Source organism: Gracilinanus agilis, chromosome 1 (genome assembly GCF_016433145.1).
Source record: "Gracilinanus agilis isolate LMUSP501 chromosome 1, AgileGrace, whole genome shotgun sequence".
In the NCBI taxonomy this organism is placed as follows: Eukaryota; Metazoa; Chordata; class Mammalia; order Didelphimorphia; family Didelphidae; genus Gracilinanus; species Gracilinanus agilis.
Window position 1 is genome coordinate 755402455 of NC_058130.1, and position 27355 is coordinate 755429809.

The window sequence follows — 27355 nt, forward strand, 5'->3', positions numbered from 1 at the left end:
AGAGTTGGGAAGATGAGAAAACATAGCTTATGAAACATTTGGGACAAAGAGAATTCTCTCATCACATCAAGGAAAAAAGAGAGCTCTGAGGAGGAACTACGTAACATCTGGAGGTCATCAAACCTGAGAGTGAGTAAAATGAAGGCTTCAGATCATTTCCAGAAATTACCCCGGAGACCCCCAGGGTATTTCACAGACGTGTACACAAGGCCAGTCCGTCAAGCAACACATTTCTTCTCCATGGGGCTAAGCAAATATTGCCTGGTCCAGCTACTCAAGAAGTCCATGATCTCTTAAGAGTTTGTTAAGTCTTTCAATTTCTTGCTCCTGTTTCAAAAACAAAGATGGACTTTATATGCTGAACATCCCTGATGCTCCCAAGCCTAGTTACTGTTGAGGCCATCGGCCGTCCTACTTGAGACTCTCATTCATTCATCTTACCTTCTCGGTGCAGCTGAATTCAAGATGCTGAATTTTAGCGGCCAGTTGATGATTAATCAGTCTCAGCCTCGAGAGTTGTCGTTCAGAACGTGTCTTGACTGAAATAATTATGCCTAAAAATAATTCAGAGGGCCAGATGGTGACATTGGGCATTCATATAATGAGTCCTTTATGCTTGATTTCTGATTTACACCATCTCATCAGCCCTGTGAGATCGACAGGGCAGAGGTCACGTGCCACATTTACAAAATGGACTACTGATTCTGAGAACCCAAGACACTTGCCCGTTGTGATCCTGGGCACGACTAGTGGAGCCAAGACATAAACTCAGGTGGACTGAAGCCTGGCACTGTTTTTGCAACCTTATCACAATTCTGCCATCCACACAGACTCAAAGATATAGACACTGTAGACTAACACACAGTGTATTTGTCTGGGAGTTTAGTTTTCTCAAGTCTTTACTTACAGGAACTGAAACTCGGAGTGTCCAGCTTTCAGTTTTGACACCCATTTCATTCAACTTGAGCTGCCCAGACAAAGCTTTTTCAAGAATATGCTTTGTGTCTAGTGTGAATTCATCCCCTTCTTCTTGTAGGGTTTGAGAGGTTGCTAAAATTATATCACTGGTGGATCAGGCAAGCAAGGCCTATGAGCACAGCCCAGTGTTTGATTAATCCAAGAATGTAAACTACTCGGGGAAGAGGACGCTCTGTTCCCCAACTCCTGCTGGGAAATCTGGAGAGCTGTTTGGCAGAAAATAAATTTATACAAACAGCTTACATTGTATGGCACAGTAAACTCCAAATGAACGAGTGACTTAAACATAAAAACGTAGATTGTAACAGAAGTTTAGAGAACAGAACAGGGGCAGTACCTCTCACAACTCTGGTTCTTGGGAGAATCCAAGACCCAGCAAGGGACGGGGGGCAGGTCACCAAAGTCAAAGTAGACAATTTTGATTGGGTGAAATTTTAGAAGGTCTTGCACAAATTATATCAGTGCAATTTTGGATAAGAAAAAGTGCCATTCAGTGGGGAAGATCTTTGTATGGAACATCTCTGTCAAAAGGCTATATCCAAGATATACAGGGAATAGATACAAATATATGACTCTATTTCACAATAGATGATGGTCAAAGGATATGACCAAGAAGTTCTCAAAAGAATAAAAATAAACTAACAACAGCCATGTGGGGAAAATGTGTCCAATCATTAATAAGAGAAATGTAAATTAAAATAATCAAGGCATCGCCTCATGTATCGAACTGACAAAGATGAAATAGTTGTTGGAGGGGCTGTGGGAAGACAGGCACAAATAACACACTGTTAATGGTTCTGAATTGGGCCTCTTCTGAAAAACAATTTGGAAGATGCAAAGTTACATATTTCATACTTGACCCAAATCCAGGACAGATATTTTAAGGAGATCAGAAAGAAACGTCCCCCAACAACAAAGTAGCTACGTGGTCTAGTGGATAGTGTGTAGGACTTGGAGGCAGGCCGGACCTGAGTTCAAATTCTGCCTCTACCACTTCCTAGGTGTGTGACCCTGGGGCAAGTTACCTAACACTACTCAGCCTAAAAAAGAAAAAAAACCACAATTTCAAGTTGCAAAAAGCCAATGGAGGAAGCCATGCAACTGTGCTGCCTGGGTACTCTGCAAGTTGTCTGATTTCAACTGGGGTCTCAATCTGCACTGACCAATTCTTTTACTTTTCGCAGCTGGCTTCTATTATATTCCCCATGACATGTGTTCCTCAAACCACTGAAGCTGACTTTCTTCTCCTTCCTCTCAGTAGGCTGTATCTTATCACTGAAAAAAACTGAAGTTGTCATGAGCTGCTTCTCTAATAATGCTTCAAATCACCTCCACCTCATTCTCCCCATCCCCTCCTTTGCTCCAGTCTCAGGATGATCAAGGTGATTCTTGGAATACCAATGCCTCTACTTGTGCCCTTGACTACAATCCCTCCCATCTCTAGGAGCTTGCCTTTTCTGTCATTTTTCCACTTTTCTTTCTTCTTCTTTTTAAAAAGAAGTAAGAAGGGGGCAGCTGGGTAGCTCAGTGGAGGGAGAGTCAGGCCTAGAGACAGGAGGTCCTAGGTTCAAACCTGGCCTCAGCCACTTCCCAGCTGTGTGACCCTGGGCAAGTCACTTGACCCCCATTGCCCACCCTTACCACTCTTCCACCTATGAGACAATACACCGAAGTACAAGGGTTTAAAAAAAAAAAAAAAAAGAAGTAAGAAACCCTTACTTTCTGACTTGGAATTAATATTGTGTATTGGTTCCAAGACAGGAGAATGGTAAGGGCCAGACAATAATTTGTCCAGAGTCACATAGCTAGGAAGTGTTTAAAGTCAAATCTGAACCCAGGACCTCCTGTCTCTGGGCCTGCCTCAATTTACTGAGCCACCTAGCTTCCCCACCTCTGGAATTTCCAATCTTTTATATACCGATTCCTTCTCTGCTGACTATAAACATGCTGTTATAAACATCTTCCTATCCTTAAAAAATCTTTGTATAACTCCACTGTCCTTTCAAAATGTGATACTGTGTCTCTCCCCTGCTTCACAGCCAAACTCTTAGAAAAAGCTATCTATATAAGACTTCTATTTTTTCTCCTCCATTTACTACTTACCCTCTTGTAGTTTGGTTTCATTCATTACCATTTACCTAAAACTGCCCTCTGAGGTCATCAGTTATCAGTTATGCTAAATCTAATGGCCTTTTCTAGTCTTCATTCTGGTTAACTTCTCAAAGTCAAGTGTCAAAGAATTTAACTTTTTTTTTAAGAACAAAAATCTATTTTCTTCCCTTACCACCCCTCTGCTTATTGGGATGCTGGGTAAACAAGACTATTGTGAGAAATAGGCATAGATACTAATCAAACTGCCCCACAATTATTTTATAGAATTGGAAAGAATTCATCAGGAAGAATAAAAGGTCAAGAATACCAAGGGAATCAGTGAAAAAAAGTGTGAAGGAAGGTGGCCTTGTAATACCAGGTCCTAGAATGTATTACAAAGCGGTGATCATCAAAACAATCTAGTACTGGCCAAGAAACAGAGTGGTGGAGCAGTGAAATAGATTAGGTATGTAATACCTAGTAATAAATGACAATCATGATTTAGTGTTTGATAAAAGATCTAAACTTTTGGGACAAGAACTCATTATTTGAGGAAAACTATTGGGAAAACTGGAAAATGGTATGGCCGAGACTGGGGATAGACCAACATCTCACACGATATATACCAAGATAAGATTAATGTGTACCTGTTAATGTGTACACATAAAGGATGATACAAACAAATTAAGGGAGCATGGAATAGTTTATCCATCAGATCTATGGATGAGGGAGGAATTTATGATCAAACAAGATAGCATTATAGGATGTGAAATGGATAGTTTTGATTATGTTAAAAAGGTTTTGTACAAACAAAAGCAATTCAGCTAAGATAAGAAGAAAACCAGAAACCTGGGAAAAGATTTTTTTATAGCAGGTATCTGATAAAGGACCTTTTTTTCTCAAATATATAAAGAACTGAGTCAAATTTATAAAAATATGTCATTCTCCTCTTGGTAAATGGTCAAAGGATATGAACAGGTAGTTTTTAGAAGAAGAAATCAAAGCTAACTTTAGTCATATGAAAAAATGTCCTAAATAACTCCTTTTTTTTTTAAACCCTCACCTTCCATCTTAGAATCAATACTGGGTATTGGTTCCAAGGCAGAAGAGTGGTAAGGGCTAGGTAATGGGGGTTAAGTGACTTGCCCAGGGTCACAGAGCTGGGAAGTGTCTGAGGCCAGATTTGAACTTAGGACCTCCCATCTTTAGGCCTGGCTCTCAATCACTGAGCTACCCAGTTGCCCCTCTAAATAAATCTTGATTAAAGAAATGTGGATTAAACAACTCTGAGGTACCACTTTACACCTATCAGACTGACCAGTAGGACAAAAAGGAAAAAGATAAATGTTGGAATGTAGGAAAATTGGGACACTAGTGCATTGTTGGTAGAGTTGTTATCTGATGCAACCATTCTAGAGAGCAATTTGGAAATGTACCCAAAGGGCTCTAAAACTATATATATTCTTTGACCCAGCCATACCACTACTAGGTCTATATCACAATGAGATAAAAAAAGGTGGGGAATGACATATTTGCACAAAAATATTTATAGCAGCTTTTTATAGTGGCAAAGAATTTGAAATCAAGGGAATGCCTATCAATTGGGGAATGGCTGAAAAAGTTGAGGTAAATGATTGTAATGGCATACTATTGTGCTATAAGAAATGATGAGCAGAATGATTTCAGAAAAACCTGGAACCAAGACAATTTCAAAGACTCATGATGAAAAATGTTATCTGTCTCCAGAGAAAGAACTGATGGAGTCTGAATGCAGACCAAAACATTTTATTTCAATTTCTTTCTTTTTCATTTTTGTTCTAGGTCTCTTCCACAAAATGACTGATAAGGAATAATGTTTTACATGATTGCACACATAAAATCCATATCAGATTGTTTTCTGGTTCAGGGAGCTGGGAGAGGAGAAAGGGTGGGAGGGTGGGAGAGAATTTAGAACTCAAAATTAAAACAAAGAATGTTAAAAAAATGTACATGTTTGGGGGCAGCAGGGTAGCTCAGTGGAGTGAGAGTCAGGCCTAGAGACAGGAGGTCCTAGGTTCAAACCCGGCCTCAGCCACTTCCCAGCTGTGTGACCCTGGGCAAGTCGCTTGACCCCCATTGCCCACCCTTACCAATCTTCCACCTATGAGACAATGCCCCGAAGTACAAGGGTTTAAAAAAAAAAATGTACATGTTAGTGGGGAAAAATAAAATAAAAAAAGGAAATAGGCATAGTAGGCTAAAAAAACTTTTGCACTGACCATGTCCAAAAAACATGTCTCAGTCTGCATGGGGATGAGCAGAATGTTTCATCCTGTCCTGAGTCCTCTGGAATTATGCATATTATGCAATGGCCAACACTATTTGGTATGCCAAATAGAGGTGATCATTGCAGTGATCAGATCCTTAAGTCTTTCAAAGTTTGGACTTTTCAGTGTTCTATATAAATTGTTCTCCTGGTTCTTCCTACTTCACTATGCATCAATTCATACAAGTCTTCCCAAGTTTCTCTGAAACCATCCCCTTTATCATTTCTTACAGCACAATAATATCCCATTACATTCATATACCATAATTGGCTCATCCATATTCCAACCTCTGGGTACCCCCTTAGTTTTCTGTTCTTTGCTTTCATAGGGAAAATAGCCGTTTTAAATAATTTTGTATATATAGGACATTTTCATGTCTGATCTTTTGGGGAGAATATACTGTGTCAGTGACATGCACAGTTTAATAACTGGGGGGCACAGTATCAAATTGCTTTCTAGAATGTCAAGATTCAATTCACAACTCCACCAATGATACATTAAAGAACCTTTCCCCAGCTTTTGCCATTTCCCTTTTTAAGTAAGATTTATATTTTCATTTCTAGTTTTTACTGATTTAGAGCATTTTTTCACATGGCAATTAATACCTTAGATTTACTCCTTAGAAAACTGTCAATTCATATCCTTAGACCATTTATTATTCGGCTGAGGGCCAAAGAGTTTTTTACATTCTTGGCCAACCTCTCCTAGAAAATCTCTTCTCCTTTGTTTGTTTTTTTTTTTAACCTTCACTTTTGTCTTAGAATCAATACTGTATATTGGTTCCAAGGCAGAAGAGCAGTAAGGGCTAGGAGATAGAGGTTACGTGACTTTCCCAGGGTCACATAGCTAGGAAGTATTTAAGGTCAGATTTGAAACCCAGACCTTCCACAAGGCCACCTAGCTGCCCCGTCCCATTGCCTTTTGAAACCCACAATTCCCTTCAGGGTTCAACAGAAGTGCTACCTCCTTCCAGAAGTCTTTCCTGATTCCCCCACTAACTTCATTTTTACTTTTTATATTTCCTGAATTTTCTTATCTATGAGCATGGTATCCTGCCAGTAGAGAATAAGTTCCTTAGGAGAAGGACTGGCCCATGGTAGATACAACAAATGTTTGCTGATTGACTACCAGATATATAAAAATATTCATAGAAATGTTTTTATTGTACTTGCAGAAAAACAGAAAGCTAAGTGGACGTCATAAATTGGGAGATGAATGGCTGGGCAAATTATGATTTATGACTGTAACAGACGATATTAAAGACCATTACCTTCTATTTTAGAATCAGTACTAAGTATTGACTCCAAGGCAGTAAGGGTTAGGAAACTGGGGTTAAATGACTTGCCTAGGATCACACAACTAGAACATCTCTGAGGTCAAATTTGAACCCCGGACCTCCTGTCTCTACACTTGGCTCTCAATCCACTAAGCCACCTAGCTATCCATTAATGTAATAGAATATTATGTAAAAAGGATGAATATAAGAAATTTAGAGAAATTCAGGAAGATATATGGAATGATATGGAGTGAAGAAAGCAGAACAGACACACTGACTATTATGACGTAAATAGAAATAACTCTAAAAAGACATCTAAAGTCAGATTAAATGCAGTGACTGGTCTTGGTTCCAGAGGAAAGATAACTACGTGTAAAATTGTTCATGCTTGAAATATAAATAAGGTGATAAAAGCTCTTTTCAAGGTTCTCAACTAAAAGCAGATCTGTTCATAGTCATTTACTTCTTAGGAACTATATGTAGTGGAAAACTTAGCTTGTTTCAAACCGAAAATGAAAAGGATGATAAAAATGGAATCCAAAGAGCTTGAAGCTAACACAGAAGGGGGGAAGGAGAAAACTATTACGTATCCACCAACCTAGATACCATGGAAAGTAACTGCATTGTAGGAAGATGAAGAGCAGAAATGTCCAGAAATTCACAGGAAATAAAAATTCAAGAGAGACATAGCTTTATACCATGTATAGATTGGATAATAAGCAAGGGGAACTAGAGGCTCCTTCCAAGTAAGGAACTAGAGATCCTTACAGAAAAAGGCAGATTTGACCTCCTAGGCCATTGGGTATCACTTAGTGGGAGGAGCCCAATGACTAGAATATAATTCTGAAAGGGTATACTCAATTTAAAAGGAACAAGATGTGCCTTGTTCAAAAGACGTATTTCAAAAGGCTCGCCAAATGAAAAATTTACCTTCTGTCTTAGACTCAAAACTGTGCACTAGTTCCAAGGCAGAAAAGTGATAAGGGCTATGCAGTGGGAGTTAACTGACTTATCCAGGGTCACATAGCTAGCAAGTGTCTGAGTCTAGATTTGAGCCCAGGACTTTTCATCTCAAGGACTGGCTCTCAATCCAATGAGGCACCCAGCTGCCTCCAATAACTTAGATCATTAAAATCCATATATATATTTAAATAAATGCATATTTAAATATATACTGAAATATATATTTACTTAAATATATAAAATAAAACATTTTGATAAAATAAAACACATATATATTAAAAATATATATGATGGAAACAGGGACAAGGGAATAAGATGAGTATAAGGATATTATTGCATTGATCCTGTAAAAGCATCAGGGTTGCTAAAGTACAGAATGAATTGATGCTGGCAAAGAAGACTAAAGACAAAAAGTCAGTTTCCTTCAAAGCTACCTTGGGGAAAAGAGAATAAAAAATGAGATGGGTCTATTGCTTAGGAATGGATGGAATGGTGATAAGGGAAACAAGAAAGAAAGTGGTGTTTGACTTTTCTGTTTTCTCTGCCAAGGAGAATAACCTTTGGACAGGAAGGGGAAAGGGAGGGGGGAATGGTTAAGAGGGAATTGATAGCAAAAGTAATTAGGAGTATAGTTTAGGATCACTTGGTGTGTTGAACTCCGTCATAGGAGAGTCAAAGAAAAGGCAGATGTGATTGTTGGACCACTTGCTAATGATCTTAAAAAATTAAGGAAGATGAAAGGTACTTTAAGACCAGAGAAGGGCAAATGTCCCTTTTGTTGAAAGAGTAAAGAGAATGGAATTCTGAAAACTGTAGACCAATGAGCTTGACTTTCAGTTTCCTGACAGAATCCCAGGATGCATTATTGAAGAGATGGTTATTGAACAATTAGAGCAGTGATTAGGGGCAATGGGGCGACTCAGATATGGATCCAGATACTTCCTAACCCTGGGCAAGTTACTTGACCCCAGTTATTTGGTCCTTTGGTCCTTTCTTCTCTTCTGCTTTGGAACTGATACTTAGTATGGATTCTAAGACAAAATAAATTTCAATAAAAAATTTTAATATATAAATTAAAAAATAAATTAAATTAAAATTAAAATAAATAAACGAATCTGAATAGACTTTTTCTGCTTGGCCCTGGCAGATGGAACTAAGAGTAGAAGATGGGGAGTTCCAAAGAAGAATGGAATCTGGGTTCTAAGCCAATCTTATTTATTATGCTTCAAGGAGGCATGGCACCATTGCAAAACCCTGTGCCTTGTATGTATGAAGAAGCTATGGGGAAATGGATTCCCACAGGAAAGAATGCTCTTTCAAGGTGCTCCAATGGAAAACACCTGCTCAATGTATTATCTTTTGAGAAGATTCCAATAACCATACCTTCTTCAATCTCCTAGCTCTGTACTTCCCTCTCCCAGAACTGTACTGCTATCTTCACATTCATCTTTTCACTCTGTTCACTCCCAATTTGTTCCTTGTCTTCTTAGCCCAGTTGTAAGATCGGAAATCAGATTAAATTCAGTTCAAGTCAACAAGCCTTAAGTTTATGTGCTAAGTGTTAGAGATAGAAAAACCAAACTGAAAAACAGTCCATGCTCTCAGGAAACATATATCCTACTGGGGGTATGTAGGGGTTGGAGGATGGGATGTAGAGAAAATATATTTATATATATTTACATAACCATAATGTAATTAGAGAAGGTCTTTATATATGTGTGTACACTGTATAGTTGGAAAATCTTGAACACCTAAAGACTGCATTGCCCAGAATTCCTTTCTGTATTACCTATAATGCTTTTCCTTTTGTTTATGTTTGCAGGGTCACCTTTGTATGAGTTCTGAGTCTCCACCTCGTTCTTTCTCTTTTGCTCCTGGGAGTGGGCTGGTTAGTACCTTGTAGCTAGTATTTTTTGTTAATGTATTATTAATAAAACTTTATAAAAATATAATATTTAGTTATTGAATATTAATTTTAAAACCCACAACACGTTATCTCTCAATAGAATGTAAGCTCCTTGAGGGCAGCCACTATTCCCTTTATATCTTTGTATCTTCAGTGCAATTTCTTTCACATATCTGGTGCTTGATAACTGTTGGTTAATTGACTGATTGTGGCAGAAAGGATGAATAACTACGGCCAACAGGGAAGGCTCTTCTTGGGGAGTGGCATTTGACTTGAGCCTTGAAGAAAGTGGAGGAGGGAACAGATTCCAGGAATATAGGACAGTCTTAGTAGGGGCACAGAAATGTTGCATAAAATCTACCCACCAGGGAACAGCGAGCAGGTTGATTTGGTGGAATGACATCAATTAGAATCATACGGTTGATAAGAGGGCACAAGGACATGACAATCTGTACCAGGAGAATGAGTACATACGTCACAGAAATCACTTAATCACCAAAGAACAAAAGTATTACACTAAGAACTAGTCACTAGAACTTCTTATCTTCTTTAACAACATGGAGTGAGAGAAGAGATAGCAGGACACTCGATCTTACCACTTCATTTATGTGCTCAATTCCTTAAGAGCAGAAGAGATCGTAACAGAAAAAGCATATATATTATTCCTATCCTCACTCCATCCAGGAGAATGTAACTTCTCTGAGTGGTAAGGAAAGACTAACATAAGGAATTCAGAGAAGTATTAAAAGATTTGAATAAACTGATGAGTGAAACAATATACACAATGACTAAAAAAAAGTAAAGAGGGCAAAAACAAATAGAACTTTGATTAAGTGTAATGACCAATCTTGGTCCTGAAAAGCAATGAAGTATCTTGTCTCAGCAATGAAATGGGGAAATTTAGGGGTAGAATGTTGCATTTGTTGTCAGGGTACTATGTTGGTTATTTTTACTTAAGTTTTATAAAGGGGTGGTGGTTTCATTTCTGATTTATATGTAGGTGAGAGTTTTTATCCATCATAATGATGATGATAGCTAGCATTTATATCATGCTTTACCTTTTGCAAAGTTCTTTATAAATATTCCTTTTTATCCTCACGACAATCTAGGGATGTAGTTGCTATTATTATCCCCATTTTACAGATGGGAAAACTTAAGGAGACAAAAATTAAGTGATTTGCCCAAGGTCACACGACTAATAAATATTTGAGGTAGGATTTGACCTCAGGTTTTTCTAACTTCAGGTCTAATACTGTGCCACCTAGCTGAAATTATGTGAGATATAAAAAGTGTATCAATAAATTGATTTTTTAAAAAAAAGATAAGCTTCTTGAGGGCAGATATTCCTTGTAATTTTGTCTTTATGTTCCCATCACCAAGTAAGGCCTGGTGTGGAGTAAGCATTTGGTAAATATTTTTTAGTTTGGAAGCCAAGAATGCCCAGTGCCCTATAGAATTGATACCTCCTTACCAGCTCTGCCCAGTTTTCAGAGCAGCCTTCTCAGCCCATAGTTTGTGGAGAATCTGCCACTCCTGGGACTTACCATTGATAATCCTGGCCACCCTCCAAAGTCGGAGAAGGATCAATAAGCCAAGGGCTTCAAAGGCATGTTCTTGGAACAGAAGGACAATATCCAGTACAAAAGAGATGATCACAATAACAGCATCCAGGATCTCAAACTTGTGGTAGAAAAATTCCAGGCGGAAGACATATAATTTTAATGCAACTTCTATCATGAAGAAGGTCAAGATGGCAATGCTTAGATAGTGGAACACCTAGAAGAAGAGGCAGGGAGTCCAGTGGTCAGATTATACCCACTCTTGAGTATCATATCATCATCATTACTGCCCTCTCTCCTTATCTCCTCCCACTAGCTTCCTTTAAGTCCCAATCACAATCCCGTCTTCTTCTGGAAGCCTTTGCTAACTCCTCTTAATTCTGGTGCCTTTCTTCTCTTCGTTATTTCTTATTTATCCTGTATATAGTGTGTTGCGCATATCTGTTTGCTTTATTGTCTCCCCCATTGAATTGTGAGCTCCTAGAGCTCAGGCACCATCTTTTCCATTAAAAAAATTTTTTTTTTTATCCTGAGAGCTTAGCACAGTTCCTGGCACATAGTAACCACTTAATAAATATTAACTGACTAACCTTGCAAGGTTATGAAAATCAAATGAGATAACATATACCTAAAATGATAAATAAGTGTTAACTACTATTGTTAACTGCTGTTATCCAAAGTTAGCAGATTGACTTTGGGTTACTATGGCTGAAAAATTCATCATCCTATGGTCAACCTGGTGATAAGACTCCCTGAAATAAGCTAGCCTGAGCTACTCTGTTGGGAAAATGGTCAACCAAGTTGAATATGATAAATGTAATGAACTATTACCATACCTAAAGATATGATAAATATGAAGAATTCAGAGAAGCATAGAAAGACTTAAACGAACAACTACAGAGCGAAGTGAGCAGAACTAGGAAAACAACCTGCACTACACTTATGACAATGCAGACAGTCAAAGTCAACAAGCATTTGGTAAATATCTACTGGGGATATAAAGAAAGGTTTTTTAAAAAGTAAATAAAAAAATTTTAATTCAGTACTCTTTAATTTTAATGACCAAGCTTAGTCCCTAGAGAAGAATGAAGAAAATTGACATCCCCTACTCTTCTTTGCAGAGGTGTGGTGCAGATACTATTAGATGGGGTGCATGTACTATTCTATACAAATGATGTGTTGGTTGGTGTTGTCAAACTGGATTTCCCCCATCTTTTTCTTTAACATTTTTTCCCTTAAAAGTGATGGTTTGCTGACTAGGAGAGAGAGAGAGAAATGATACATTTGGAAATGAAGATGATGTAAAAACAAAAAAATTTCAATAAAAATTTTAAAGGAAATAACTAGACTGGTCTCGGATGAGAAAACATACACTCACTTTCAGAAGTTCTGGGTCAGCTTCCTACCACTTTGAAGCATCAGTGAGGAGTATTAGGGGAGGTTCTCCTCTTGATCAGAATCATGGTCCATCCCTGAGCTAGTGATCAGTTAATATTCACTCAACTGCAAGATTTTCATTCAACAACCTCCAAGATAACTGGGAAAATTTCTACATCTAGTTTTTTCTGTTGATAAAGCGGATCCAAATGCTTTCTGGACCTCCAGAGAGACTTTCACTTTAAGTATGTGTGGTCAAAGGAATGCCCAATGTTATCTTAGGGCTTCCTCTACAAACAAATCCCACCTTCTTTGGACATACATCACCTCCTTTAAGACTAAGTACAAAAGCTACTTCCTCTAGGAAACCCCCTCCTTTATCTCTGCTTCCCATGACCCCTCTTTCATTCTGCTTCCTCTTGGCTACATAGATGATCAATTTATGAATTCTCAGCTTTACCCTGCATGGCTATTCTTATACGGTTGCCCAGGCTGCTCCCTGTAAATAATTTTTTCCTTTCCATTCAAGATACTGTGGAACTGTACAAAGACCACTTACTGTATAAGCACAGGCAACTAGGTGGAGAAGCAGATGAGAGTGCTGGACTTGAAGGCAGGAAGAACTGAGTTCAAATCCGGCCTCAGACATTTACTAGCTGTGGGACCCTGGACAAATCACTGCATCTCTGTCTGCCTCAGATCCCTATAAAAATGGGGATAATGACAGCATCTTCCTCGCAAGATTGTTGTGGTTTAAATGAGATCATATTTCTACAGCATTTGCAAGCCTTAAGGTGCTATATTATTATTATTATTATTAGTGGTATATATAGCTATTAGTAGTAGTAACTTTATTAACATCAATTAATTAATTAATTAATTAGTGGTCATAGTAATAGTATTAACAGTAATAGTAATAATAGTAGTAGAGGTGGTGGTAATGATGGTAGTAGTCACTGTAGTAGTAACAGTATATAGTAATAGTAACAAATAACAAGTAACAAATAGTAGTAATGATAGTAATAATAGTAGCAAGAGGAGTAATAGTGGTAGTGGTAGTAGCAGCAGCAGTTGCAATAGTAGCAGTAATAATAATAATAATAATAATAATATTAGTAATAGTAGTAGTAACAGTAGTAGTAGTGGTGGTGGTGGTGGTAGTAGTAGTAATTGTCAGAGGACCTAGATTTAAATCCAGTCTCTGATGCTTGCTGATTATGTGACCTTGAGCAAATCACTTTTCCCCTCCCTAGACCTCTGTTTCCTAATCTGTAAAATAGGTGATGGGGGGGAGGGGGAGGACTAGATGAGTTGTAAGATTTATGCACATGTTGTCTTCCCCATTAGGCTGGGAGCTTCGGGAGGGTGGCCACGTTTGCCTCTGTCTGGCTGCCCATGGTAGGTTAGCACCATGCCAGGCACATAGTAGGTGCTTGATGGAATGCTTGGTACTTTGCTCAATGAGGTCTCCTCTGGCTTTCTGATGGGATAAAGGCAGAGGCCCCCTTGGAGAGGTGAGGAGAATGTGGGGAATGAATAGAGGGTGAGCTGCTGGAGGATCCAGTCTGGTTCTTTTCTGTCTGTCTCTCCCCACTGCCCTGCACATAGAGGAGAGGGCGAGGGCCAGGACCTGTGATTTCCCTGGTATAGGGCACTCCCAGGTAGGAATGCTCCCTCTCCCAATGCAGGCTGGCGCCTTTTTCTACAACTTAAGAGTTTTAGGAAACCTCATAGAGCATGGAGAGGTTAAGGGACAGGGCCCAAGTCACACAGCCCCTACAGGTCAAAAGTGGGACTCGAACCCTGTCTTCCTAGGTTGGAGGCTAGCTTTGTGTCTACTATATTCATTCATTACACAGTAGGTGCTTAATAAATGTTGAATTGAATCAAAGAAAGAGCAGATGGACACGCCAAGCCAAGATGATGGCGGCCCACACAACTCTAATGGGAGCCATGAGAGAAGAAACTGGAACTTCAGAGACATGAATTGCGTTGTACACTGGCCACTTCTGTTGCTAATTGCCAGCATTTATATAGTACTTTAAGGCTTGCAAAGCACTTTGCAAATATTATCTCATTTTTTCCTGTGATTTTATTCTAAGAATTGGTGCTATTATTATCCTTATTTTACAGATGAGGAAACCGAGGCAGGCAGTTTCTAGTACTGGATCCATTTCCTCTATATCTTCTCCTGAAACTGTGCTTATGGTGGGGAAGTCAGAATTCTCCTTGTTCCCCCATTGCCACTTTCAAATCCTCTGTTGACCACCTTCACTAAAGCTTCCTACCTTTGAGATTCATACTAGCCCAATTTGCCACTCAATAGAAAATCCTGGAGGTTGTCATTTATGGACTCCTGAGGACATTGTCTTTCTGTCCTCAGTAAGTTAACCGCCTGGCTCCAAATCTTTCTCTCTTTCCCATCTCCTATGAGGGGACTTCAACATACATATTGATTGGGGGCAGCTCAGTGGCTCAGTGGACAGAGATCCAGGCCTAGAAATGGGAGTTCCTGGGTTCAAATCTAGCCTCATATGCTTCCTACCTGTGTGACCCTGGGCAAGTAACTTAACCCCATATTACCTGGCCTTTACCACTCTTCTGCCTTGGAACCAATACACGGTATTGATTTTAAGACATAAAATAAAGATTAAAAAAAAACCCATATATATCAATAACCCATCAAACACTCTAACTTCTCATTCCTCAGTTTCCTCAGTGTCCATGATCTCCTTTTCTATTCCACCTCAGCTGCTCACAGAGATAGTCATACCTTTGACCTTGCCATCATGCCCAAATATTCCATTTCCATGTTCACGAGCTCTGAAATTCCTTCCATCTTCCCTTCTACCTTAATCTAACTAACCCTGTTTTCTATCCTCACTGCGACCCCCATTATCTTCATCCTCCAGCTATTTCCCAGGTCATCAGCCTCGCACTGGCTGCCATATCTCCATCCCTTGGTGAATCAACTCAAGCTCAACCCTGGAAGGCTCCCACCACTCACCTCCTTCAATCCTAAGTACGTGCTATTGTACCAAGCCAGAAGAAGTCATAAAACCTTACTGATTGGACCAATTACAAACGAATGTTACGTTATCTAATCTCAGCTGGGTCGTCACTGCCGGAAGGCAAACACTTTATTATTTTTTAATTGATTCATTATCCCACCCTCTGCTTTGGTTGTTCCAGATGTTCTTAGCTCTCTTCGAGCCTCCCTTTATGCCCCGGCTCCTAAACTCAGCTTAGGACCTTGCCTCATATTTCACCCAAAAAACCGATCCTGCTAAAGGCGAGCTGCTCTCCCTTCCCCATCATCTCACGTTTCTCAGATATTGTCCTCTTTTATCTCCTCCTTTACTCTGGTTTCAGATCAAGAGGTGGCCTTTCTTCTTGCCAGGGTCAACTCCTCTACTACTGATCCCAATCCCATTCCTTCCCATCTCCTCCATCAGCCCCGACAACATTCCCATCTTGATTCTCTCTCTTGTCTTCTTGGCTGCTCCCCTACTGCCTACAGGCATATCAACGTTTCTCCCATTGCCAAAAAACCTGCACTTGGTCCTCCTATCCCTGCTAATTTTTGCCCTATTTTTCATCTCCTTTTATCACCTCAATGTCTTGAAGAAGTGACTTCCAATCAATACCTCCACTTCCTCTCCTCTTTCTAAACCTTTTGCATTCTGTCTTCTGACCTGATCACTTAACTGAAACATTTCTCTTCAAAATCAACACTGATTGGGGGCAGCTGGGAAGCTCAGTGGATTGAGAGTCAGACCCAGAGATGGGAGGTCCTGGATTCAAATCTGACCTCAGACACTTCCTAGCTGTGTGACCCTGGGCAAGTCATTTAATCCCCATTGCCTAGCCCTTACCACTCTTCTGCCTTGGAACCAATACCTAGTATTGATTCTAAGATGGAAGGATTTAAAAAAAAATCAACACTAATCTCTTAAGCATCAAATGGCCTTTTTTCAAGCCTGATCCTTTCTCCTCTGTAGTATTTGACAGTGTCTATCACTATCTCCTGAATTCAGTCTTCTCTAGGTTCTGCTCTCTCCTAGTTCCTCTTATCTGGCTGATCACCCTCTCTCCATCTCCTTGGCTGATTCTTCATCCTTCTACTTTCTCCAATCATGGCTATCCCATAAGCTGTGTTCTAAGCCCCCTTCCTTCTCTGTTTACTCGCATCTCTCTTGGTGGTTTCATCAGCTCCCAGCTCTATGCAGAAGATCCCCAGATCTATAGATCCAGCCCTATTCTCCATATTGAGCTATAGAATCATGGATCCCCGACTCTTGAATATTTCAAACTGGATACCTCACAGGTATCTCAAACTTAACATGGCTAAAGCAAAACTCATTATCTTTCCTCTTCCAAATCCTTCTCTTTTTGTCTGTCAAGGGCACAATCATCCTTTTAGGCACCCACCCCAAAATCTCAACATAACCCCAAATTCTTAACTCAAATTCACTCCATATATCCAATCTATTGTCCAATCTTATCATTTCTAGTTTTGTAATATTTCTCATATACATCCCCTTCTCTCCTGGTATAGGCCTTCAGTATCTCATTCCTGGACTATTTTGATAGCCTTCTGATTGGCCTCCCTGTCTCAAGTTTCTTCCCACTCCAGTCCATCCCCCTCAGCTGCTAAGATGATTTTTTAAAAACCCATACTTTCTGGCTTAGAAACAACTCTAAGACAGAAGGGCAAAAGCTAGGCAAAAAGAGTTAAGTAACTTTCTCAGGGTCATACACCTGGGAAGTGTCGGAGGCTAGATCTGAACCCTGGTTCTCCCACCTCCAGGCTTGGTATTCTATCCACTGTGCTACCTTTCTGCCCCCAAGATGATTTTTCTAAAGTATAGGTCTGACTACCCTGCTCTAGGAGCTCCTATGGTTCCCTACTACCCACAAGATCAAATATAAAATCCTTAGTTTAGCTTTTCAAGCCCTTTATAACCTGCCCCTTTCTTAGCTTTCCAGGCTTTTTATACCTTCCTCTCCTCCTTTATATTCTCTAATCCATCTACACTGGCCTCCTGGCTGTTCCTCACACACAAAATTTCTCCTACTTCCAAGTCTTTGCACTGGCTGTCCCTCATACCTAGAATGCTTTTTCCCTCACTTCCTTCTTTTGGCTTTCCAAGCTTCCTTTCCACCTTCTGTAGGAGGACTTTTCCAAACCCTCCTGTACTATTTAATGCCTTCCCTTCTGAGATTCCCTTCCATCTACTCTGTATTCTTCTTGAATGTACACATTTGTTTGTATGCCTTTCTTGTTAGAATGGGGGCTCTTCAAGGGCAGGGACAGTTTGTTTTGTCTTTGTTTTTTAGTTTATGATGGCTCGCCAATATAAAAAGTGAGCTGTTTTCATTAAGCAGGTAAGGAAAAACTGGGAGAGGTTAAGTGATTTCTGGCAAAGTGGGAAGGTGGGGCAGCTTTCCCTCTGCTCCAGAGAGATCCTTCAAAGGGCCTTTGATTTTATTCAGGGTGCTATGACTTCACAAAGTTTTGGACACATCTCTTTTTTTTTAGAGAAATGGTGATTTCATCAGTGCGGGACAAGCCTTGGTTTAGAAACTCCTTCTACTTAGGTCACTGCTCTTTCAGAGCTACATAGATGCCTGGGGGGCACTAAGAGGTTAGAATCATAGAGCTGGAAGAGATCATAGAAACTATTTAGTCCTATTCCTTCATTTTACAGATGAGAAAAATGGAGGCTCAAAGACTTTAGATGATTTGTCCACAGTCACACAACTAATAAACATTAGAGGTAGAATTTGAACTTAATTGATGGCACAGTGGAGAGCCTACCGAGTCTAGAGTCAAGAAGACTCATCCTCCTGAGTTCAAATCTGGCTGCAGCCATGTACTAGGTGTGTGACCTTGGATGAGTCACCTAACTCTGTTTGCTTCAGATCCTCATCTGTAAAATGAGCTGGAGGAGAAAATGGCAGGCCACTCCATTATCTTTGCCAAGAACACCCCAACTGTAGTCATGAAGAGTCAGACACAATTGTAAAAATAACATCTGAATTTCCTGACTCCAAGGTTGGCCCATTATAATTTCATTATGCCACTGAGATGAGTCTATATTCAAGTACCAAAATGTATTCAAAAGCCTCGGGGATGTAATATGTGGAGTGAGCCACGGTGGGACAACTTAGGCCACTAAAGACAAATAAGCCATCTGTGTTCTACCCTGGCAGCATAGTTGTCCTTGTCGGGCTGGATGATTTTCAAGTCTAACATCAACTCAGCAAGCACCAGTAAGGCATCCATAATGACTAGGCAAATGATGATAACCTATGGGAAGAAGAAAAAGAAGAGGAAAACTGTTTAAAAATCTTCACAGTGAAAATAAGTCAAATGATAAATACGTTCTACCTTTAGAAAAGTCTGGGGGCTTGAAATTATGAATGGCTCTTCTCAAAGGGGAACCCTCTCCCCACGAATTGTCACAATAAGCTCCTGAATAAAAAAGCTCAAACTCTTTAAGAAATGCAAGTTAAAACAACTCTGAGGCTCTCTTAAACCTAGCACAGTGGCCGAACAAATTAAATAAAGGACAAAGCTTGATGTTGGCAGGACTGTGGGAAAAGAGGCACACAATTACACTGATGAGAGACAAGAACCGGTACAAACTTTTCTGACAAGCACAAAAGCAATCCTTCCAATGTTAGGCAGAATGACCAAACTGATCCTACGTCAGGGCCCTGAGATCCCACTCCTGGGACACCCTAAAGGTATCATTGAAAGAAGAAAAAGCAGACCTATCTGCTGAGTTATTTATAGCTGCTGAATCTGTAATCTCAAAGAGCTAAAAATGGTCTATGGGTTCAATCATCTCCATGACTGTTGGTTTCCTGCTCAGTAAAAAGGACATTAGTAGGGGCAGCTAGGTGGCTCAGTCGATAGACCTGGGGACAGGAAGTCCTGAGTTCAAATGTGGCCCAAGATACTTCCCAGCTGTGTGACCCTGGGCAAGTCACTTCACCCCCATTGCCTAGCCCTGACCACTCTTCTGCCTTGGAACCAATACACAGTATTGATTCTAAGATGGAAAATAACGGTTTAAAAAAAACCCTCAAAATTCAGGTGCTGAACTGTACTAGTGGAGAGAACTTTATCACCTGGGAGTTCCCTATACCAATGAGATCACAGGTTCTGCCCTGCCCCCTCCCTAAAGAAAAGGAATGCTAAGAAATGATGCTGAATGCAGAAAGTAGAGTCAGCACACACTGATTATAATTTTGTTTTGAAAAGTAATTTAGGGGCAGCTGGGTGGCTCAGTGGATTGAGAACCAGGCCAAGAGACGGGAGGCCCTTGAATCAAATCTGGCCTCAGACACTTCCCAGCTGTGTGACCCTGGGCAAGTCACTTCACCCCCATTGCCTAGCCCTTACCACTCTTCTGCCTTTGAACCAATACACAGTATTGATTCTAAGACAGAAGGTAAGGGTTTAAAAAAAAAAAAAAAAGAAAAGTCATTTAATAGTCAGCCAACAAACTGATCTACAAAGGTTAAAAAGAACAATAGCAGCTCAACTCAAAGGGAAAAAAAGAGATCAGGAAGGACTGGAGAGAGTAACAAAACTTTTTTGAGGTTATTTTGTTTATGTGGATAAAACTCAGTTTTTGAAATGGATGGTAAAGAATTAGGAGTGTGAGGTTTTCAAATGATCCGATTTTACAGTTTTGTTCACTTCCACTTTGTTTCTGTCAGTGGTACTAAATTAATCATTTTTAAATTAAAAAAACAAAAACAAACAGAAGAAAAAAGAGAATGAGGCAAGAGCGCTTTTGAGTTGTCTTTCTCTAGCTGATGCTGCCTTGTAACAAGCTGGGGACCACAGAAAAGAAGCCAAACCACTGCTTTGTCTGGCAGCTGACAAATTGGGCTGCCATCGGCCGCCATGATTGAAAACAAAAACCCAAGTCCTATCTCTTCTTTTTTTTTTTAAATCTTACCTTCCATCTTAGAATCAATACTGGGTATTGGTTCTAAGGCAGAAGAGTGGTAAGGGTAGGCAATGAGGGTGAAATGACTTGCCTAGGGTCACACAGCCAGGAAGTATCTGAGGCCAGATTTGAACCCAGGACCTCCTGTCTCTGGACCTGGCTTTCAATCTACTGAGCCACCCAACTGCCCCTCCTATCTCTTCTAGTAAGGTTGCTGTGATTCCCCCCTCGCTCATTTTGACTCCTTCTTCCTCTGATCTCTTCCCTGGACCTGACTCCACACCCTCTCACTTTCTTTTATCTGCCTCCAAGGTTCTTCCTCTTTTTAAGATCTTTGCTCTCTCCCTCTCAGCTGGTACTTTCCTCCTTTGCCTGCTGACATCTGCCCAGTTCTCAGAAAGCCTTCTCTCAACCCTGCCTGCCCATCCCTAGAGGAGGGAGAATTTGTATAGTTCCTATATGTGTCAGACATTGTAAATATTATCTCATTTGATCCTCATGACAACTCTGGGAGGTAGATGCTGTTTATTATCCTCATATCACAGATGAAGAAACTCCGGTAAACAAGGGAAGTGACAGCTACTAAGTATCTTAAACTGGATTTGAACTCAGGTCTTCCTGACTTTAGACCCAGCACTCTGTGAATTGTATTACTTAGCAGCCTGTCTCTCTTCAGCCTCTTCCCCACCAAAGTTCTATAAACTTTGTCCTTGTTGCCTCCATTTCCCCACTTTTCACCTACTGAACACCTCTCCCTGAAGATCAGAGGACTGAAAGCTGCATTACAGATACACAATAATTTGTATAACAGCCAGGTGGCACAATGCCCAGCCTGGAGTCAGGAAGACTCATCTACCTGAGTTCAAATCTAGCCTCAAATACTTACTAGCTGTGTGACCCTGGACAAGTCACTTAATCCTGTTTGCCTCAATTTCCTTATCTGTAAAAAATGAGCAGAAGAAGGAAATGGCGAACCGGTCCAGTATCTTTTCTAAGAAAACCCCAAATGGGGTGACAAAAAGTCAGACACAACTGAACAATGACAACATGGCAGGCAGAGGAGACAGTGAGCGTAGGAGTTGTAGGGCAACCAGAACAGAGAAATGCCTTTGAAATGAAATATAAAGATGGGTTGAAGGAACAGGGAGATATTTAGCTTGGAGAAGAGGAAATTTGGGGGAAACAGGATTGGCATATTGTTGGCCCTAAGAAAATGCTGATGGGTTAATTTCTTGACAAGAAGGGCTGTCCTATGGAAGGAAAATTCGAGAGAGCTTTCTTTTCCTGCTTGGTCCCAGAGAGCAGAACTGAGAGCGCTGATTGGAAGTTGTGAGGAGACAATTTTAGGCTGGATGTCAGAGAGAACTTCCTAAAGATGGCTGTTATCCCTTTGATCCAATAATGCCACTACGGGGTCTGTATCCCAAAGAGATAATAAAAAAGGGGAAAGGATCTAACTGTACAAAAATATTTATAGCTGTTCTTTTTGTGGTGGCAAAGAATTGGAAATTGAGGGAATGTCCATCAGTTGGGGGATGGCTGAACAAATTGTGGTGCATGCTGATGATGGAATATTATTGTGCTGTAAGGAATGATGAACAGGATGATTTTAGAAAAACCTGGAAAGATCTCCATGAACTGATGCAGAGTGAAATGAGCAGAACCAGGAGGACACAGTAACAGTAATATTGTGAAAACAAGGCTACTCTCAGCGAGCTGGAACAATCCTGATGGACTCATGATGAGGAATGCCATCCACCTCCAGAGAAAGAACTATTGGAGTCGTCTTTCCTATCAGTGTATTTATGGTTTTATTTGGGGGTTTTGGTTACCTATGACTTTGCTCTTATAACAATGACCAATATGGAAGTGGATTTTGCATGATGATAAAAAACAAGATGGCTGTTATCCAGACATGGAAGGGGCTGCCTCTGGAGATGGAAGGGTTCCCCCTTACTAGAAGATCTTCAGGCAAAGACTGGATCACCATTTGTTGGGCATCTTAGAGTGGGGATTCCTTTTTGGATATAGGTTGGACTAGATGGCAACTGAGGTCTCTTCTAATTCTAATGCTAGTTTTGTGACTCTGTGCCAGGTAGTCTGCCTCTCTAGGCCTCAGTTTCTTAGCCTATAAAATGAGCATAAGGATCACTACCTACCTATCTTATAGGATAGTTGTGAGGAAAGTGTTTTGAAAGCCTTAAAGCAACATAAAAATAGATCCTAGGATCCTAGGACTATGGACTTAGAGGTCCATCAAAGTCCCACTCTTCATTCTTGGGACTTCCCTACTTCTCTACTAGCAACTTTCCTTCCCCCCCACTTTCCAGCTCCCCATTATATGTTGTCTTCTCTCATAAGAAGGTAAGCTTTTGAACTGTTCATTTGTATTATTTTTGTCCCCAACATATGCCTGATGTAGTAAGCACTTAAATAAATAAATGTCCTCTCTTTCTCTCTCTTCTCTCTAAGTCCCTTTCTATTTCTCTCTTTCTATTTCTCTCTCTCTCCTCTCTCCAATTCTCTTTCTATTTCTTTTTCTTCTCTCTCTATTTCTCTCTTTCCTCTCTCTTCTCTATTTCTCCTTTTCTCTCTCCCTCTCTTTTCTCTCCCTCTCTCTTTATTTCTCTCTCTTTTTATTTCTCTCTCTCCTCTCTCTAATTCTCTTTCTATTTCTCTTTCCTCTCTCTTTTCTCTATTTTTCCTCTTCTCTCTCCCTCTCCTCTCTCTTTATTTCTTTCTCCTCTCTCTAATTCTCCTTCTCTTTCTCCCTCCTCCTCTTCATCCCTCCCTCTCTCTCTCTTCCTCTTGCTGTCTTTGCCTCTCTTTCTCTTTTTCTCTCCCCCATCATCTCTCTCCCCTTTCCCTCGCCCTCTTCCTCTTTCCACTCTTTTCTCTGTTTCCCCTGCCCAAGTCTATCAACCTCTTTGGTTTTACAGATCAGCAAGCTCGTGGCCAGGGCGGTAGTTAACCTCCGGGATGGGTCCGAGCCTGGGACCCCAGATGAATACTCTTCCCCCTACCCGGCACCCAGACCCATTCTCCCTTATCCTTCTCTGCTGTGTCCCCAGGGTGGCCAGCAGAGCACTAGCCAGATTCCGTGCCTGCCCGGCCTGACCTACGTAAGGAGCTTGCACACCTTCCGTCAGGGTCATCTCGGCCGGGGTGGCCCGGTCGCCACATCTGGCCAAGGGCGGGGAGTGGAGCCCCCAGAGTGGGCCGGGCCCTCTTGGGCACATGAGGCACGGTCGGCTGAGCCTGTGATTTGACTCGATGGCGGCTCGCTCCCAAGTTAACGTTGGGCTGCTCTGCTTGTCACAGCCACAGGAGGGACGGGCCGATCCCTGACTGGCGGTGGGTGCTGGGCCAAACCCCAGGATGGGGGAAACCTGGGAAGAGCTGAACTGTGGCAGCGCCAGAGGAGAAACAAGGCTGCTCCCCACCCCCAGGTAGAGCCGAAACGACAGCTGCACAATCTGGGGAATTGGGTTTATTTCTATTTCTAGAGCGTGCACGCCTGGGGGCCTGGGAGCCGGGTCATAAAAATAACTCTGCTCAAGAATTAATCCTGACAGTTGCCGCATGGTTCCTTTGCCTCACAGAGCATTCTGCATCCAACAGGGACCCTGAGAGCCTCCGAGGACGGGCTCCCTGACTCACTTCGAGGCATAGGCAGGGATCAAATGAAGAGGGGAAAGGAAGGCTCAGAGAGGAAACTGAGGTCACACAGCAGGTTGTGCTGCAGCAACTCAACCCTTCAACTTCCTAACCCAGATCTAAGACCCTTTGCTTTCCTTGGTCCAAAATGAGGGGGAAGGGGGTACCTGGGTAGCTCAGTGGATTGAGAGCCAGGCTTAGAGACGGGAGTCCTGGGTTCTAATCTGGCCTCAGACACTTCCCAGCTGTGTGACCCTGGGCAAGTCACTTCACTCTCATTGCCTAACCCATTCATTCTTCTGCCTTGGAACCAATACACAGTATTGATTCCAAGAGGGAAGGTGAGGGTTAAAATAAATAAATAAATAAAGTAAAATGACAGGGGAGAACCTGATGTTCTAGAGACCTCCCAGAACAGATATGTAGTGTCCTGTGGTTCGTTCACACAACATTGTAGGTTCAAAGACCTCTCCCAGCTCTGACATTCTCTGATCTAAGGCCCCTCCTAGCCCTGACATTCCCTGCACTGGGCCTAGGGTCGGGAAGACCTAAGTTCAAATCCTGCCTCAGCAATTTATTAACTGTGTGCCCCTGGGCAAGTCATTTAACCCTATTTGCCTCAGTTTCTTCATCTGTAAAATGAACTGGAGAAGGAAATTGGCAAACTAGTTGTGTGACTCTGGACAAGTCATTTAACCCTTTTTGCCTCGGTTTCCTCATCTGTAAAATGAACTGGAAAAGGAAATGGTAAACCTCTCCAGTATCTTTGTCAAGAAAACCTCAAGTGTTTCTGGTTAAATCACTTCACCCTGTTGGCCTCAGTTTCCTCATCTCTAAAATGAGCTGCAGAAGGAAATGGCAAACCACTCCAGTATCTCTGCCAAGAAAAACCCAAATAGGGTCACAAATGAAAAGGACTAAAAAATCCCCACCAAACCACAAGGTCCCTCCCAACTTTGATAATCTGTTTCAAGGTCCCTTCTAGGTCTGATGGTCTGATTCTGAAGAGGAAAGTGGGAATCGGGTGGAGCAGACGGCACTCCTATTTTCTTTTTTAAAATAATAACTATTATGATTGTGATGCTAATAATAAAAATACTTGGCTAAGATGACCTTTGGATGCTCAGATCTTTTAAAAAAAAATTCACAGCTATCATCCCATTTTGTATTTTCAGTAGCCTTGCAAGATACAAGAGAGGCGGGTTTTATTCTTCCCACTTTATAGACACAAGGCTCAGAGAAGGCACATGCCTGCCCAAGGTCACACAGCTAGTAAGGGGGCAGAGACCCGACTCCCAGGACTATAGACCTTTGCCTTCTCTGTCCCCGCTGGCCCGTCTAGCTCCCAGCCCCACCTACCTGAAACCTGTGGGAAGCGAAGAGCTTTCTCATCACAGTCCTGAAGTCTGGGGGGGCCTTTGGAGGGGTGACAGTCTCCCCTGGAACTTCGGCGGCGTTGATCTCGGATCCAGGGACGTCGGCCACTGGGGTTGGCGCTGTCGGCGCCTGTGGTTGCTCATCATCATCCTCCTCATTGTCCCATTTCTTATATCTGGTATTCCATTTGTAATGGTCATCCCCGACCACGGTGAAGTGCCTCAGGAACCTGGACATGGCTCTGGGGGAGCCGTCCTGGGAAGGAATGGAGGGAGAGAAAATGAGTGTCAGTCCAAGGCAGCCACACCAATTTTTCATCAAACAGGATAAGGAGAGAGACACACACACACAGACACAGACACACACGTGTGTGGGGCTGGGCTGGCCCTAGATGGGTACCTCGACCAATAGGAAAAGAGAGGAGGTAGAGGGGGGACCGTGTAGTATACAGAGCTCAAGGGTTCAAGGAGTTTCCTTTTGGTCTCTTATTTTGGGCCCGAGGGATTTATACCTTAGCAACAGGAAACCCCAGCCTGCCCTTGTGGTTTGCCTGGCTATAAGCAAAGGACTTGATTCTGCAGTCCAATCAGAAAACGTGAAAAATGTTCAATCGCACCCAAGACCCGTGTGCTAGCTGCCAACCGGAAAAACTGTGGGTCACGGTTCACAGGTGACCACCTTCTGAAGAACTGAGCACGTAAGATGGGGGTGGAAGTAGAAAGGGATGGGGTGGGGTGGTGGAGGGAAGGATGACAAAAAACACACAGAATTCTAAGGAAGCAGCCACATGTAGACTTCCCTTTAGACAAGGGTCGGGTTCCTGAAAGGTGGGGAATGAACAGAACATTGATCAATTTGGCCAAGTTCAGCCTCTTGTAAAAGAGCTGAGGATGCTGGCTCTTTAAAAAAAAAAAAAATTTTCCTTATTTTATTCCAGTAACAAATCTACATATAAGTTTTCCAAGGTTGCATGATTCACTCTCTCCCTCCCCTCTTTTCTCCCCACTCCTGGAGCTGATGAGCAATTCCACTGCGTTATACATATACGATCACTCAAAAACTTATTTCCATATTATTCACTTTTGTAATAGTCATCTTTGAAAGACCAAACCCCAAATCCTGCACCCATAGAAACAAGGGATCAATCACATGTTTTTCTTCTGTGTTTCTACTCCCACAGTTCTTCCTCTGGATGTGGACAGCGTTCTTTCTCATCAGTCCCTCAGAGTTGTCCTGGGTCACTGCATTGCTATTAGTAGCAAAGTCTATTATATTTGATCATCCTACAATGTTACAGTTACTGTATATAATGTTCTCCTGGTTCTGCTTATTTCATACCACATCAGTTCATGGAGGTCTTTTCAGTTCTTTCTGAAGTCATCCTATTCACCGTTCCTTATAGCACAATAGTATTCCATCACCATCATAGACCACAATTTGTTCAGCCATTCCCCAATCGAAGGACATTCTCTCATTTTCCAATTTTTTGCTACCACAAAGAGAGCAGCTATAAATGTTTTGTACAAAGAGATCCTTCTCCATTTTTTAAAATCTCCTTGGGATACAGACCTAGGAATGGTATTGCTGGATGGAAGGGCATGCATTCTTTTAAAGCCCTTTGGGCATAATTCCAAATCCTGGCTCTTTTTTAAAGCATCCATATTGGGGCAGCTGGGTAGCTCAGTAGATTGAGAGCCAGGCCTAGAGATGGGAGGCCCTGGGTTCAAATCTGGCCTCAGACACTTCCTGGCTGTGTGACCCTGGGCAAGTCACTTGACCCCCATTGCCTGGTCCTTACCACTCTTCTGTCTTGGAACCAATACACAGTATTGACTCCAAGATGGAAGGTAAGGGTTAAAAAAAAAAAAACCATAAAGCATCCCTATGGCAAGGCA

The 27355-nt window shown here is 41.4% G+C and overlaps 1 protein-coding gene across 1 annotated transcript; it reads right to left on the reverse strand.

Annotated features, from left to right (window-relative positions):
• Positions 1–235: 235 nt before the first annotated feature.
• HVCN1 (hydrogen voltage gated channel 1) lies at positions 236–25715 on the reverse strand. The gene is made up of 5 exons (XM_044673498.1): positions 25443–25715; positions 18665–18769; positions 11065–11296; positions 442–554; positions 236–327 (listed from the first exon to the last, which is right to left on the reverse strand). Exons 1-5 carry the CDS (start codon positions 25695–25697, stop codon positions 271–273), a joined length of 762 nt encoding a protein of 253 aa, XP_044529433.1. The 5' UTR covers positions 25698–25715; the 3' UTR covers positions 236–270.
• Positions 25716–27355: the final 1640 nt, after the last annotated feature.